Source organism: Gymnogyps californianus, chromosome Z, assembly GCF_018139145.2.
Source record: "Gymnogyps californianus isolate 813 chromosome Z, ASM1813914v2, whole genome shotgun sequence".
In the NCBI taxonomy this organism is placed as follows: domain Eukaryota; kingdom Metazoa; phylum Chordata; class Aves; order Accipitriformes; family Cathartidae; genus Gymnogyps; species Gymnogyps californianus.
Window position 1 is genome coordinate 39,913,287 of NC_059500.1, and position 14,286 is coordinate 39,927,572.

The 14,286-nt window shown below is 43.1% G+C and overlaps 1 protein-coding gene across 1 annotated transcript in view; it reads right to left on the bottom strand.

Moving 5' to 3' along the window:
* Positions 1 to 10,372: 10,372 nt before the first annotated feature.
* DAPK1 (death associated protein kinase 1) overlaps positions 10,373 to 14,286 on the bottom strand; it is a 41,643-nt gene continuing 37,729 nt past the window's right edge. The window contains exons 22-23 of the mRNA XM_050913065.1: positions 13,400 to 13,588; positions 10,373 to 12,774 (exon numbers count right to left, since the gene is read on the bottom strand). Of these exons, the coding sequence (XP_050769022.1) occupies positions 11,542 to 12,774; positions 13,400 to 13,588 (1,422 nt within the window). The 3' untranslated portion in view covers positions 10,373 to 11,541. The remainder of the gene's footprint in view (positions 12,775 to 13,399; positions 13,589 to 14,286) is intronic.

The window sequence follows — 14,286 nt, forward strand, 5'->3', positions numbered from 1 at the left end:
CTTTTCATTTGCTAACAGGACTAAAACAAATTGCAATTCCTACTACTTCAGGGATAGCCGTGAGTCAGGAGAGCTCAATCCCACAGGGTCCATTTGCAGTGCTGCCCTTTCCTCCACAGCAGAGCAGATGTAATTGGTGCTCAGGGCTGGCTTTCCTGGTTGAACATCCCCCAGGGTACAGGCTCTACCATCTCACATTTGCCAGTGTTGCTGGCTTTAGGATAGTCGCTGGTTCCCTAGAAGGGGGTAGAGGACTGTTTTAGTTTATGGTGATCTTTTTTAAGTGTCTTTTCTGGCAAGGGCCACTGACATCTGGACAGAGTTGTATCAGAGCTTGTGGAAATGCTTTTAGCTAAAACAAATATTGAAGTCAAACCTTTACAGTGTTTGAAACTATCTATAGGTGTGCTTTACCAAGCAGCTTAGGCTGATTTGAACCAGCATTACTGCTGAAAAAAGGCATTCTGGCCCTTCCCTCTCCTGTGGCTTCTCATTCCTGCTCTAAGCTGTAACAGCAAGCTCATTGGGCTGCAGACAAAGCCTTCAAAACAGTGATAGCTTCCTGCTGGATCACTGAGCTGAAATGGCTGAGCATGCCAGGTACTAGTGCAAGCCCAAAAGACTGCAAAGCAAGGGTGGAGATGACAGGACTTCCCCTTTCAGTGCAACACAGCTTTAGATTAGCTTAAGATACTCGGGGAAAATGGACCATCAAATCCTAAAGCGTTGAGGCTAGAGTGCTGACCTGAGATATGGCAGAACTTGGTTAAAGTCTCTTCTGTGTCAAGCTGAGCAGGGATCATCACCAGCCAGCATCAAATTCACCTACCCTTACATATACAAACTCTGTTTATCTCTCTCCATTGTCATGAAAATATTCTGGATTAAAGTAAAGATAAAAAGAAGAAAAAGCAAAACGTCAGAAACACAGAAGTTGCTGCAACAGGGTGTCTAACCCCCATCAGCTGTCCTGAGTGTAGTTATAAACACACATGCACCTGCACACACCAACTACCCTGCAAATAAGAGACGTCAGCCTTGGACAGTTTTGCTGATCAGTTGCCAGCAGTCTCCTGACCAAAATATATGGACTAAGGCTTTGAACTGTGGCTGTCGGCTAGATGAGCACCTGCTCCTCTCTCTCTGCCCCAAACACATAGTTAATTAGCTGCTGCATGCTTAGTTTTGTTTACTGTTTCCCACTAACCTCTACTGTGCTGCTTTTCCATGAGAGCTTAGATAAAGCTGAACACAGCACTTACTAAGCTGGCAGAATTGGACTCCCTCTTGGAATTGATGTAAAAGGGCTCTGCCAGAACTGAATGTACAGGGCTCTCCAGGAACCCACACCAGAACATGGGCTGGCTTTAGAAAGACTGGCTGATCTTATTTCCCAGGTGCCTTGTTTAGCAGGACTATGGATGAACCAGGGCCTCCTTCTTGCAAGACCCTGGCTGCATCACGGGGTGTAATGCAGAAGATTTGTCACTGCTTCCTGCTGCCATTTAAACCTGTCTCTGCTCCTTACAGAAAGCAGTGTAGATGTTTCGCAAAGGTGAATGCTATCAATATGTTTTCTAGTCTGGCTATTTCAACACTTAATTATTCCATTCCCACTCCCCAAAATGTTTTATTTACTTGGCTCCTTGGAGCTGGCAATCACAGACAAGCTTCAGGTAGCAGAGGTTAGGAGGAGCACATCTGGCTTCCCAGATTTGAAACTGTCCCTGAAATTTGGTGCCCCAATGGACTAAAAGTCAGAAGGAAGGACTATAGCTATTTGTGGTTTAGCAAAGCCAGATAGCTTGTGAAATTTGTTCCTTGTGCAAGAACACCAACCTTTTTTTGACCCTAGACTCTAATTTCAGTCCTCGGCATCTGAGCACTGCACCTTTGATCAACAGCTACTAGTATGTAACATCCCCAACCGTTTGGCAAGGTTGAGAAGCTGCTGATTTCACACATTTCCTTATTTTTCACATTCCCATTCTACTTTAATCACCAGCCTCCTTTCATATAATTACTAGAAATAGCCGGAGATGACAGAGAACATTGAGTAAAGTCAGTCTCTCTCTCACTTATGGCTTACACTGCAGTCATCTCTCCATGGGGAGTCCAGGACAGTCCCTTGGCCACGTCAACTACTGCATCTCTGCCCATCAGGAATAAGACGGTGCCATTCCTGGCTAACGCTGGGAAACGTGAAGAGACAACATCAAGAGTCTGAACTTGGCTCTACCATAATACTATGGCTGTGGCTGTAAATAATTTTTACTGTAACATGATTTGGACAACATCTCTCATCAACAGTTGGCCTGATTCAAACACTGAAAAGAGGAAGGACATCCTCACAATTAAGCATGTGTCAGATGAAAACTAAGTGGCAGAGGCAGTTTAATAACCTAGCACCACACCCTGCCTGATGGCAACAGAGGACATCAAGAAGTCACTGTTGTTGGCAGTGCTAATGGAGGCCTTGTCTGAATCACAGAAATGCGCACCTACGCTGTACGTCTCCAGCTGGGATTTATAAGCGTTGGGAAGCACCTTCTGGTCCACAGTAGAGTCTTCTGCGAGGCAAAGACAGGAAACATTTCTACCAAGCAGAGGAGACAAGTCAGACTCTCGCTTGGTGTGAAAGACAGTGCTCTTGGACAATGTTTCCAATGAGCAATTCCAGCCCAATTTCTTAACAGTCATATTTCAGAATATAGCCCCAATCACTTATACTGCAAGGTTTTCAGATTTCGTTACGTTTCCTAGATTTGAGAAAGACAAATGACTTTACTTGGCTGATTTTTTTAAAAACTGGAAGTTGCAGAAAGAGAATAAAAACAGCTTGTTGTTGCAACTGAAATGACCTTACTTGCACCTGATCTTACAGCTTCTCAAAATCATCATTAGCGCTATTTGCACACTTTACTTTTTGAGGCTCACCTCAGTTGCATAAACATGTGGAGTTGTGGGCAGATAACAGGAGTAAAAGGACAGGCAGAGAAACGTAAGCGCTTGAGTAGGACTGAGACCAGGTCTGCAGGTCAGTTCCTCCACGCTACAAATGGAAATCTTGGCTTCAGCTTATGCAAAATGCGGCTCTGGTGGATATTAAGAATAAGGTTGCAGTGGCGTAAGTGGTCCTTGTAGGTCTGACCACCTGTAGCAGGAACCACAAGCTTCATGCCTACTGTGTACGCATGGACCTATGAGACTCTAAATACCTGTTAGGAAGAGCAGTCTTCATTCACTTCTATGTATTATGCAGAGGCATACAGAAGTCATGACTCTGCAGTGGTAGTTACTATGTAGATGCATAACAAGGAGTTGTGGCTCCAGATGGACAGTGGATTAAAGGAGGTTCTTCTATCAGGTTTTGAAACTAATTCTTCTAATGACAGAAACAATTTGCATATTACTTCACTTACCAGTCAAAGTAACAGTCAGTGGCAGTCGCTATTAGTAGCTCATACGTGTAGAAAATTGCTGCCAAAGGTTACGGTTCTCCATTGGGGAAAGCTTTTCTTTTAGAGATTTCATTGAAACCACATCCTAAAAACAATGTGGACCAGAGATGGAGATGATAATCACTTGCTGAAAACAAGTGGTTTCCAGCACTTGTATAGAATTGGCTTCATTTCTGGGAATGAAAAAGTGGAGCCCGATGAACACTGAACGAGGCAGGAAAGTTCCCCTTACTGCTTAATGCAGTGGTAGTGGGCTTTATACGAATACATACAAATGTCAAACCCGAGTTTAGCGAGATCCCTTTGTGCTTACGAAGCCTGTTCCTGAGCTCACTGGTGGAATGTGAAAGATGCTTCAAGTCAATCACACCATAAAGAAAAGCGTAAGACAGTTGCCCCTCTATTCTCTTCAATGGATGTGATATTTTGTATTTGCAGCTAAAGCTACGGGAAATTCAGAGAGATCACATCCATGCTGCATGGCTGAATTGTGCTAGAGTCAGGAGAGAAGCCCTGGGACCATCGTGTTTATCTGGCCAGCGACAGCAGCCACTGTGTCCATTCGCTTTGACCTGTGCCCTACCTCTGTGCAACAGCCGACTCACCTGGTGCTGCAGACGGCATTTTGCATGAGTAACATAGCACTCTTTCCTGCGGTGAGCAATTTAAAGCAGAAAGGCGGGTCTGGTAGGGGAATTGTGAAACTACTGCACTAGCACAGAAGAGTGGAATGCTTAAATAACTGAATATCCTTACTGAAGAAGAGTGCATAAAACAAGCCAGAATTTCTCCCTGACACTTACGCTTTTCTTTGGGGGCTACGGGAGTTCCTACAGAGCTTTCCTAGCCACGATAGTAAGAAATAGGATAACTGCATGGTGCTAAGTCACAGCTGGGGAAGTGGTTCTTCCTGTAACACTTGACCTTCCGCTGAAAGATACTCTCTCTGTTTTGTTATGTACAAAGAAACACCGGGCCTTGGAGAATGAATGGCAAATGTGGAGGTCACTTGGTGGCTTTGTCTTCATTCTTACCCATCCTGTACACCCAAACTGACACCAGTAGATGAGGTTCCTTTTCATATTTTCCTGAGAAGGCAGCAACAACTGCTTTGCAAAGCGCTTCTCAGCCAGGCAGTATTACCTGGGATAATAAGGTCTGGAAATCCTTCTCTTCCCAGTAGCACTTCCAAGCTCTGGGCCTTGATTCAGTTCCTGAAGCATACATGGAAACTGTGTTAATCCATCAGTTTCAACATTCACGCAGCTTCTTTCCAAACCTCTGTAAGCAGACTGATACTGCAGGTCACTTCCTCAAGCCTCCTCTGAAACCTTCCTGGCACTTGACTGCCAGGTCTAACAGCTGCAAGCAATATTTCCTTCTGACTGTGAGCAACCAAGGAAATTTAGCCCATCCTATCTGATGCTAATTTGGTTACGGTGACACATCCCCTTCCACGATTTCCAGGCCAATTGCTTGTCGCGGTTTAAGCCCAGCCGGCAACTAAGCACCACGCAGCTGCTTTCCCCTCCCCCCTCCCAGTGGGGTGGGGAGGAGGATTGGGGAAACAAAAGGTAAAACTCGTGGGTTGAGATAAGAATGGTTTAATAACTAAAGTGAAATAAAATACACTACTACTACTACTAATTGTAATGAAGAGGAATATAACAAAAAAAAAGAAATAACACCCAAGAAAAGACAAGTGATCCACAATGCAGTTGCTCACCACCTGCTGACCAATGCCAGAGCTGCGATCCGCCCCTCCCGGCCAACTCCCCCCTGTTTATATACTGGGCATGACGTTCCATGGTATGGAATACCCCTTTGGCTAGTTCAAGTCAGCTGTCCTGGCCATGCTCCCCCCCAGCTTCTTGCACACCTGCTTGCTGGCAGAGCATGGGAAACTGAAAAATCCTTCGCTTAAGATAAGCCCTACTTAGCAGCAACTAAAACATCAAGAGTGTTATCAACATTATTCTCACACTAAATCCAAAACACAGCACTGTACCAGCTACTAAGAAGAAAATTAACTCTAACCCAGCCAAAACCAGGACATTGCTACAACATTCTCCAGCTGCCAACACAATCCCCAGGAGTCTGTAGAAAATTTTCATTTCAAGTGTTCTAGTTGTGGAGGATGGTGGTTTAACTCGTTATGTATAACCAAATCAAAGAATCTAATCCTAGCTATCAAAGCCTTTAATGGGTGGAAACGCCTCCAAACTAATCTCTTTCCTGCTTCTTCTGCAGATAACGTACTTCAGGAATGATGGAATAACCTACACTATAGGCTTAGGAAAGTAGGATCTGCTTCTGTCCTGCAACTCACCTGGTTTGGCACTGGCTTTCATGTGCACTGACACATTGCCTTCAGCACAAAATTCAAGACCTGTACCCTCTGTTTTCCAAAGTAATAAAAGCTTTGGCTTAGCAGTAGTTGATTGCACTCAGCACTCTGCAGAATATTTTTTTTTTTTCACATTTGCAACCAATAGAAAGAACTGAAAAAAGATGCCAATGCTACAAAGTTGTAGTGCTTTGTAGGTGAATTTAGCGATAGCAGGATTTGCTGATGTTATCCCAATGCTTCCAGCAGATAACCCTTCTCTCTGTGCTCCCTTTGCTTAGCTGATTCACTCTGCTACACACATTTTGGCTTGTAAGCAGTCCTGTGTAGGGGGTGTGCAAGTGAGACTGATTCATCTCTAGGGGGAAACAGACTATAATGATCAAAGTATACTTCTTTGTGGCCGGGCTAAACCAGCAGATTTTGAAATGCAATGAGCAGCTCAAAAAGTGAAGCACACCGTGACTCAAGAGTCATACACACGCGATCTTTTAACAGCATCAGCAGTCTAACCCCCCTAATGCAAGAGCCCTCCCTTCTCTCCCAAGTTTCCCTGACAACAGTTTTAAAAAGCACAACTTTATCGTCCCCTCCCTATGCACCACATGCTGGTGTCTCACCCAGCCCTTACTCGCTCATGCAAATTCCACTGCCTTTGCCAGGTAAACCCCCCACCCCAGCTTCAACTGCTGAGATGTAGCAGAAGCATCCTCACTATACTTCCAACACACATGGCCTGAAGCTTCTCGAGGTCAGTTACACTCAGCTGTGACAGTGCCTGAGTCCACAGGGAAGATGCCTCACCGAGCTGCACTCTTTGGATCCTGTGCAGATACAAAGAGAGTGCATATTCCTGAACCTGGACACAGAGCCACTAGAAATGCCTAAACTATTGCAGCAGGTGCTATGATGTTTCAGCAGGAGGAGGAAGTACGGGCCCAGGCTGTCAACTTCTCTTTGCCAGCAAACCCATGTGAGTAAGATGCAGCATGCCTAAGCATTTACTCCTGTTTAAGACCCCTTATCACCCTGCACAGGATTCTTCCTAGTCTTCCTCTCTGCCTAGGAGATGTGAGTGCATGTGAGTTGTGAGGTGTCCTAGGCTTAGTGACAGCAGGATCCAGAGTTTGGGCAAGACAGTGCAGGTTTGCCCCGTCTCAGGGAAGGACTGTGATTTTTAAGGTACATCCAACTGACTCAGCAACATGGTTGCATTCTAAAGAATGATCTTTAAATATGCATGTTTTGGACTTGGACCTCGCCCAGGGTAGTCTGGCTGGTGCAGAAACGCTAGCTCAATTTGGTTAATGCAAACCTGAACCAGGTCCACGGAGATCCTCATCTGGCTTTGAGACAGCATTAGCTGCTGGCTCCACTGTTCCTGTAGAGCTTGTTATTACAAACAGTGTAGCCACACAGAGGAATACCATCAGTCCTCTTCTATATACAGCTCATCTGACTTTCGGAGACCCAAACACTTCCACCTGCACAGTCTGAGTGGCTTGGCTGGCTGTAACCCTTTTGGAAACCAAGTACCTCAGGCATTGCTAAAAACTGATTTTCTTCCTCTTTTCTACCCACTACCTTGCCTTCCAAGTCAGACAAAGACTGAAAAGATACAGGAGTGAATCTGTGGTCCTGTTTAATGTTTTTTGTGACCCACTGGACTGAGTTTAGCAAACAAAAAGTCAAATAGAAATAAATTTTGATATTGTACATAGTGCTTTCAGGCCACCTTCAAAGAAGATACTGCACTGCTCCATCTCCTCTGACCTAAAGAGAGGTTTCAGCCAACAGCACGCTTCATTTACTTTGTTTGGAGTTACAACTTGGGCATTACTCCTCCATTTCATTGGCAAAGCTGAAATAGTGACGCGATTCAAATCAAGGCACCTGTTGTAAACAATGATGCTGCAACACAGCACCTTTGGCATACAAAGGTTGCAATGAACCAACAGGTAACTGCTCCTTGGAGTGGGCAATGCAGCCAGCACAGGTTTAGGACCTGGAATTGGTTCCAGCAGAGCCAGCTCTAACAGCTTCACCGTTGCTCTCTCTAGAGACCTGACCGTTTAGGAAACTGTGCTCTGCCTCCTTTCTAAGCCTCCTGGCTCTGCCGATCTCTTGACACTTGGGAGTTGCTAAACCCCTGTAGTTTCCTAACTCTTTCTCAATCATTTGAATCACAAGGATCCTAAAACCTGTGGCTGTCTCCAGTTTACATCCTCTTTAAGGTGAGAAGAATCGTATATATCCACCTCCACCCACGGTCACCTCTGGATGCCCTTCTTGTCCCACCCTCAAAATCATTTCCATGTAGCCACTGATCCCTTGTGGCTTTCCAAACTCACCAGTCAGGTCAGCAGCAAAACTCCCACGGAGAGTAAAACCAGAAAAACCTAATACAAATAGCAATATGAAGCACATTCCTATCCTACGCATGCTGCTGCATGCCAGGGAGAAAAGACTCTACGTGGAAAAATAGTTTGCACCAGAATGCTCACTTCCTCCCTACCTTCTTCTTCTTCAGAAGTTGAGTCCAGATGTCAGTAACATAAATTTCTAAACTGCAAGATCATCTGTAATGCATCTTGACCTTGAGCAACTGTGTTGTAAGCTTGAGAGTTTGTCTAGATTACGGATTTTGAAGAAAAAAATGAATGTTGGGGCTAATCTGCTTTATCCTCAAAATTGTGTTGCAGAAGCTGTGCTCTGAAGGCACAAAGAAGTGCAAGGAAGAGAGGCTCCTAATGGTTAGTATCCAGCTTCACTTATTTCACCGGCAGGAGCTGAGCTTAGCACGTTCCTTGCACAAACTGTACATAATTTACATTTATGGCTAAACTTTTTTGATCTTGCAAAGACTTGCATTTCCTCCATTTCTGGAGTGAGTCAGGCAGGATCAGCGCATTTTAAACACAGTTCTAAAAATTGTGGAATGAAGCTCTGCTCCTAGTTGCATTCACAAAACAAAACAGGAAATCAATAAAAGTGAAGCAACTGAAGGGATGCCCACTTGTATCACTTTGATAACCTTTTTTTGTCAAAATTGTCATTTAGGACAACGATTTTTTTTTTTTTTTGGTCAGTGGCACATGATTTATAGGAAAGCAATCCAAAGCTGTACTATGACTGTGATTCACTTTCCTAAACCTATTACCATGAAAACTGTAAATGATGCAATAGGCTGTGACTGCCATTCAAAGATCCATCATAGCATCCACTAAGTAATTTATACTCCCAGGACTGCATTTTACAGTAAATGGAAGCAGAGAATTGTCAGGAACATGCTGTTGGGAGATTAAAAAAAAAAAAAAAAGACGACTACTGCATCAGTGTTGGTAAGTTGACCACGCATCTTGAGCATGCACAAAGCATCTGGGGAGGCAGGCAGAGGAGGGGCTACCTGGTATCTCAAAATCTTGCCACTCCACCACAAGCAGTACAGCGGTGAATTAAATCCCAGACTAACAGACACCACTGACAGCCCTGCACTGGAAAAGCATCTCACAGCAGCCTCTGCTCTCACAGGACTTGCAATACCAAGTCCCACTCCTCTGCAGTCACACAAACTCAGTGAAGGCAACTCCAAGTTTGGTGCCTGAGGAACAGGCCTAAAGAAACCAGCTAGAAAACCAGAAAGTCGTATGAGATGAGGAAGACCCCTCCACATACCAGAACCTGACAGAAGTGCTGAACATGTCCATAGCTGGAAGGTGAAGCGTGGTGGTGGCCATCAAGTAACACAGGCAAATATGGGCTGCGGAAAGCTGGGCTCTTCACTGAGCAACTGCGAACAGTGGTGGGAGATGCTGAACTCAGTTCATCAGAGGCAGAATATCAGAGCACGGACACCTCAGCGCAGGACTGCTCATTAACCGTACTTCTCATTGAGGACTAGACTTTTAAAAAATGTTTAACAAAGGAGCCCAGCGATGCCTGGGGAAGGATTTAATAAAGCAAGGGTAAAATATGCGAAGAAAGGCAGTGGGGAACGGCAACTAGCATTTGAAGAAGAGTCCGTTTAATTCCTTTGCAGCATACACAGGGAGGAGGTATTGTGCAGAGCTGCCTGCATAGAGTGCTGTACAGAGACTGTGCAGCTACCAGTGAGTGATGCTGAGCGTTTAAATCAGCAGCAGCAGCACAGTCCGTCGTGTGATGAGGGGATCCTTAATGTAAAGGACCATTACCGCAGCACAGGCTCTAACGCAGTGTTCTCCCCCTTTGCAACACAGCATAATCTGGAGGATTCCCGATGACAGACTCGCATCTGCTGTTTTGGTTTCCATTGTAAAAAACCACAAAGGAAAAGCTATGTCGCAAACCGCTTTGGCTTGCCATTTGTCAACATGAACGCAAATCCCTCTGCTGCAGAGGGACTGCCTCTGCAGTAAAGAAATAAATAAGTATTCCTCCAGCATAGTGAAAAATCCCCCTGAAGTGAAACAGGAGGTTCCCAGAACTTCAGAAGCAAGGCATTGCCTCTCCAGGATTGTGACTGTAAGGAAAAGAGAAGTTTCGGTCCCTTTCAGCTACAGAATATGAACGACAAGGATGCAACAAGCAACAGTTTATTTGTAGAAAAATCCTTTAAAATTTTACTACATTGTAAGATTAAGGAAAAAATAGTATTAATATATGTACATACAATATATATAAACAAACACACATCGCACCATTAAAATTACATGCTTTTTAGAACAGAGAATGGGTCATATTCCCTCATATCAATTTTAAAGTTATCACTGCAAGAAACCTTGCTTCCTTTTTGTTTTTATCCCCATCAAAGTTTTCAAGTACAGGAAGTAAGTAATGCAGGATCTAATAGTAGAAAACCTTTGTTATACACAAATTACAACTGACAGCTATACAATATTACTCTGCAGTATCCAACACTTGTGTTTTTTGAACTCTATAATGATACGAACTTTTACCTGAGGTGCATGGAAATAATGAAGCATGATAATTGGCAAGTTTAAGAGATTTTCACATTATGATTTGACTGTAATTGAACTTGATTAGGTATCACATGTCTATACCCATAGTACTGGCACAAGTATGCTCTGTGTGAGTCATCACCAATGTCTTAGAAGTGCAGGAAAAATTAAAAGGCAAGCACCACTTGCAATGATAAGCATGCAGACAATTTAAGTGAAACAGAGGTAGCATGTTCTTGTAACTCCAGCAGGGTCATTCAAATCAACTGCACCCTCCCTTCTGCAAAAGGCACTCGCTTTTTCAGCTATAAACAATGTGTTTTTAAATTCAGTCAGATTGACCACAAATGGTGGGTTTCTCTCCTTACAAATATAAAAAAAATGTTAAGCAGAGGACACAATGAAAAGAAAAAAAAAATGAGTGTAAGAAATACACATTTCAGGTAATATGTGCGATTCTTCTCCCCCTACCTTTTATGGGGAGAATCAAAATATTTTATAAAACAGTTGCAGTACGTAATCCAAAAGTTAAGACTTTCCAGTTAAAATGGCAGTATTAAGCAGCACATTATATATCAGGAATAATTTTAAAACACCAGAAGTACACCAGCCTTTTTAATAGATAAAGAGCAACAATTCACCGTTAGAAGTAGAAAGTTTATGCACAAAAAGGTGGTGCTGGAGAAGGATAAAGATCCTTTGATGTAAAACCTCATAAATAAAAATGCACAGAAACTCTTGTACACTACCTTTTATCCTTTCTGCAGTTTGAAAAGATGCAAAACACCTGCTCTTACCGTGACACTACAGAGCTAATTGAGTTATAAGATGTGCCACTGTTGCAACTGGAAGCATAAGCCTCTTGACCATTAGCATCTAAATTTATTTTGAATACAGAAGATGCCTTCAGTAAAAAGTCTGCTGCATCTCTGCGACCTAATTCCCTCAGCTTAGACATTAGGATACCTACAGTGCTCTCAGGAGCATTACTCCACTCCTGCAGAAGGGCATGGACTGGGCTTGAGAGAAAGTCATTTTGTGTTCCATTATTTGTATTGTACTTTGCAACAAGATCAGGGAGGCCCAGGTTCATGGCCAGAAGGCACCAATCTTTGCCCATAGGATCAGGTGGATCCAAAAGTCGACTTAGTTTTCTCCTGGTAAGTAGATTCAGATCGGAAACATGAATATCCATCCCTAGGCTTCCCTGGGAGTAGACATCAAGACACCCAAAACACAGTATACTGCTAAAGCTCTCTTTGTATCCCCCCATAGTGTTAGTTAGTGATGTCTCCTTTTGACTCTGTGCACGGAAAAAGTCTCTAGGCTGGTAGACCATTACTGGTTCATGATGTTCCCTCAGCTGCTGAGGGCTAAGGTAGTATTTCCCGGTCAGAAGGCCTGGTAAGGTTGTGGCCATTAAGTTATCAATGGTGCTGCATACAGAATCCAGAAGTAAACAGCACTTGATCTTCTCTGTTTCCAGTCCTCTAACTTGAACCTCTATACCCTGACCATGGTTGACCAGCAGCACTAAAAGCTCAGCTCCACGATTCATAATCTTTGATCCATTTACCCACAGACGTATATCAGCATCTCCCTCTGTGCTTTGCTGATGAATCCACCTGCAGAGATTCACCTGAACTTTATGAAAAATTCCACAAGGAAATGGGGTAAGATGTTCCACAGGAACGATTCTAACACCGCCATAAATCAGCACCTCATCCTCCTCATCTGTCCAAGACCTGTGGAGATTGTCAGTCTTTATGAGAGCAGGAATATCCACCATTGCTCCACTGCTAAGGTCCCTTGCACAAATATCCATAGCATCCAAAATCTGTATCAGTTCTTCCACATCACTATCTGTCACCAGACGCTGGATGTCCTCTATAGTGTACCGACCTCTATAGTGATGGAGGGCTTTTGGGTTCTCCACTGACAGGATTTTTCCAAGGACATTTGAACAGAGCCAGCGAGGATCCAGAAGCACAACATCTTGGACAGTTTCACTCTGCATAATGTTAATCTGTTTATAAACATGAAAGTTACTATTTACATCTTGTGAAGTACAAGATGATACCCCACGTTCTCTCCTTCCTAACTTACTGACCCAATCATTTAATTAACACTGCTGACAGGAGAAAAACAAACAGTGCATTTTAATTTCTTGCAAGTATTCAGAACAAAGAGCAGATCTTGTTCTTGATTTCCACTAGTAATGAAGCCATTAGAGCCCAACAGCTGTAAAGCCTAGCCATGCCCTGCAAGCTCTTTATGCAAAGGTGTTATCCTACAATTCAATTTCTAATGGACACACAAAAATTTCTCATATGCAGTGAACACATTAGGCACTACCTCATTTAAGATGATAGCATACTTATCGTTTCTGGGTATTTTATATTCTTACAACTATAGCAATAAACTCTAATTCTTCCTGTCTCAAAGAAATAATGTGGAATGAAATAGGAGTCACAAGACTACAATGATAACAAAAAGCATTATTAACCAGTCTCTACTTCTTATGATGCCTTAAGAGGGAGGAGAAAAAAAAAACCCAAACTATAGACATTTGCTTAAATCTCATTAAGCAATATCCTACCAGAGCAGTACCTTGCTAATAAAGAGATGCAATTTAGATAAAAAACACTTACTTCTCCTATGCTATGCAACTGCTGTGCAATATGCCGTAGGTCATCTTCACTTGCTAGGGGATTAAGCTGTTCCTGTGCATCGTATACAAACTGCTGCAAGGACATCAGCTGGTTGGGTCCATTCATTTTTCTCCATGAAGGCAATGTGGAGATTATTTTTTCACACAGATGAGTCATAGGTGGGCAAGTCTTACAAAAGTACAGAAAACATCCATTTGTAATTCTACTCTGCTGAGAGTAACAGTACTATTGTTGGTTTTTTTTAATGGAGGTTATGAGGTCTAATGCATTCATGACCTATATTCACATCTAAAGAGTTCTCTTTGTGACGGACCCTTACTCTTCCATCTGGCATTCACTTGCCGTAAGATCTACCTTTTCTTAATAAAGTGAATTCTAGAAGCAACTTTTTCACTGAAATAAGCAAACTTTCCAAACATCACCATAATTACAAAGGGAATCCTGACACGTGGAACAAAGTCTGGTTTATATAGTCCTGCCTTGTCAAATGTGCTGACCACCTGAAACAGTGACTTCAAAATGTATCAATTGCCTTCATGCATCTAGAAGTTAATCTTTATTTCAGAAATTGTCAAGATTTAATTAAAATATGTACTCATCATCTGTACAGGACCAATTTACTTCAACAGGTGAGACAGCAGGGTACCAGGTAAGAAGTAAAGATGGTACTTTTATCTATTGATTCTCTTGGACATCACTGATGCTTTCATGCTACACTCTCAAGCCACAGCACACACTTCTTATGCAGCAAAGCCCTCCAGATTTCTAGTGACCTCCAGAAAGCTAGTGACCACGGCTACAATAAAGTTTTGTCAGAGAAGAAAAGCTTATTAAATCAAGAGACCATTGGGAGTGTAAAATAGGCT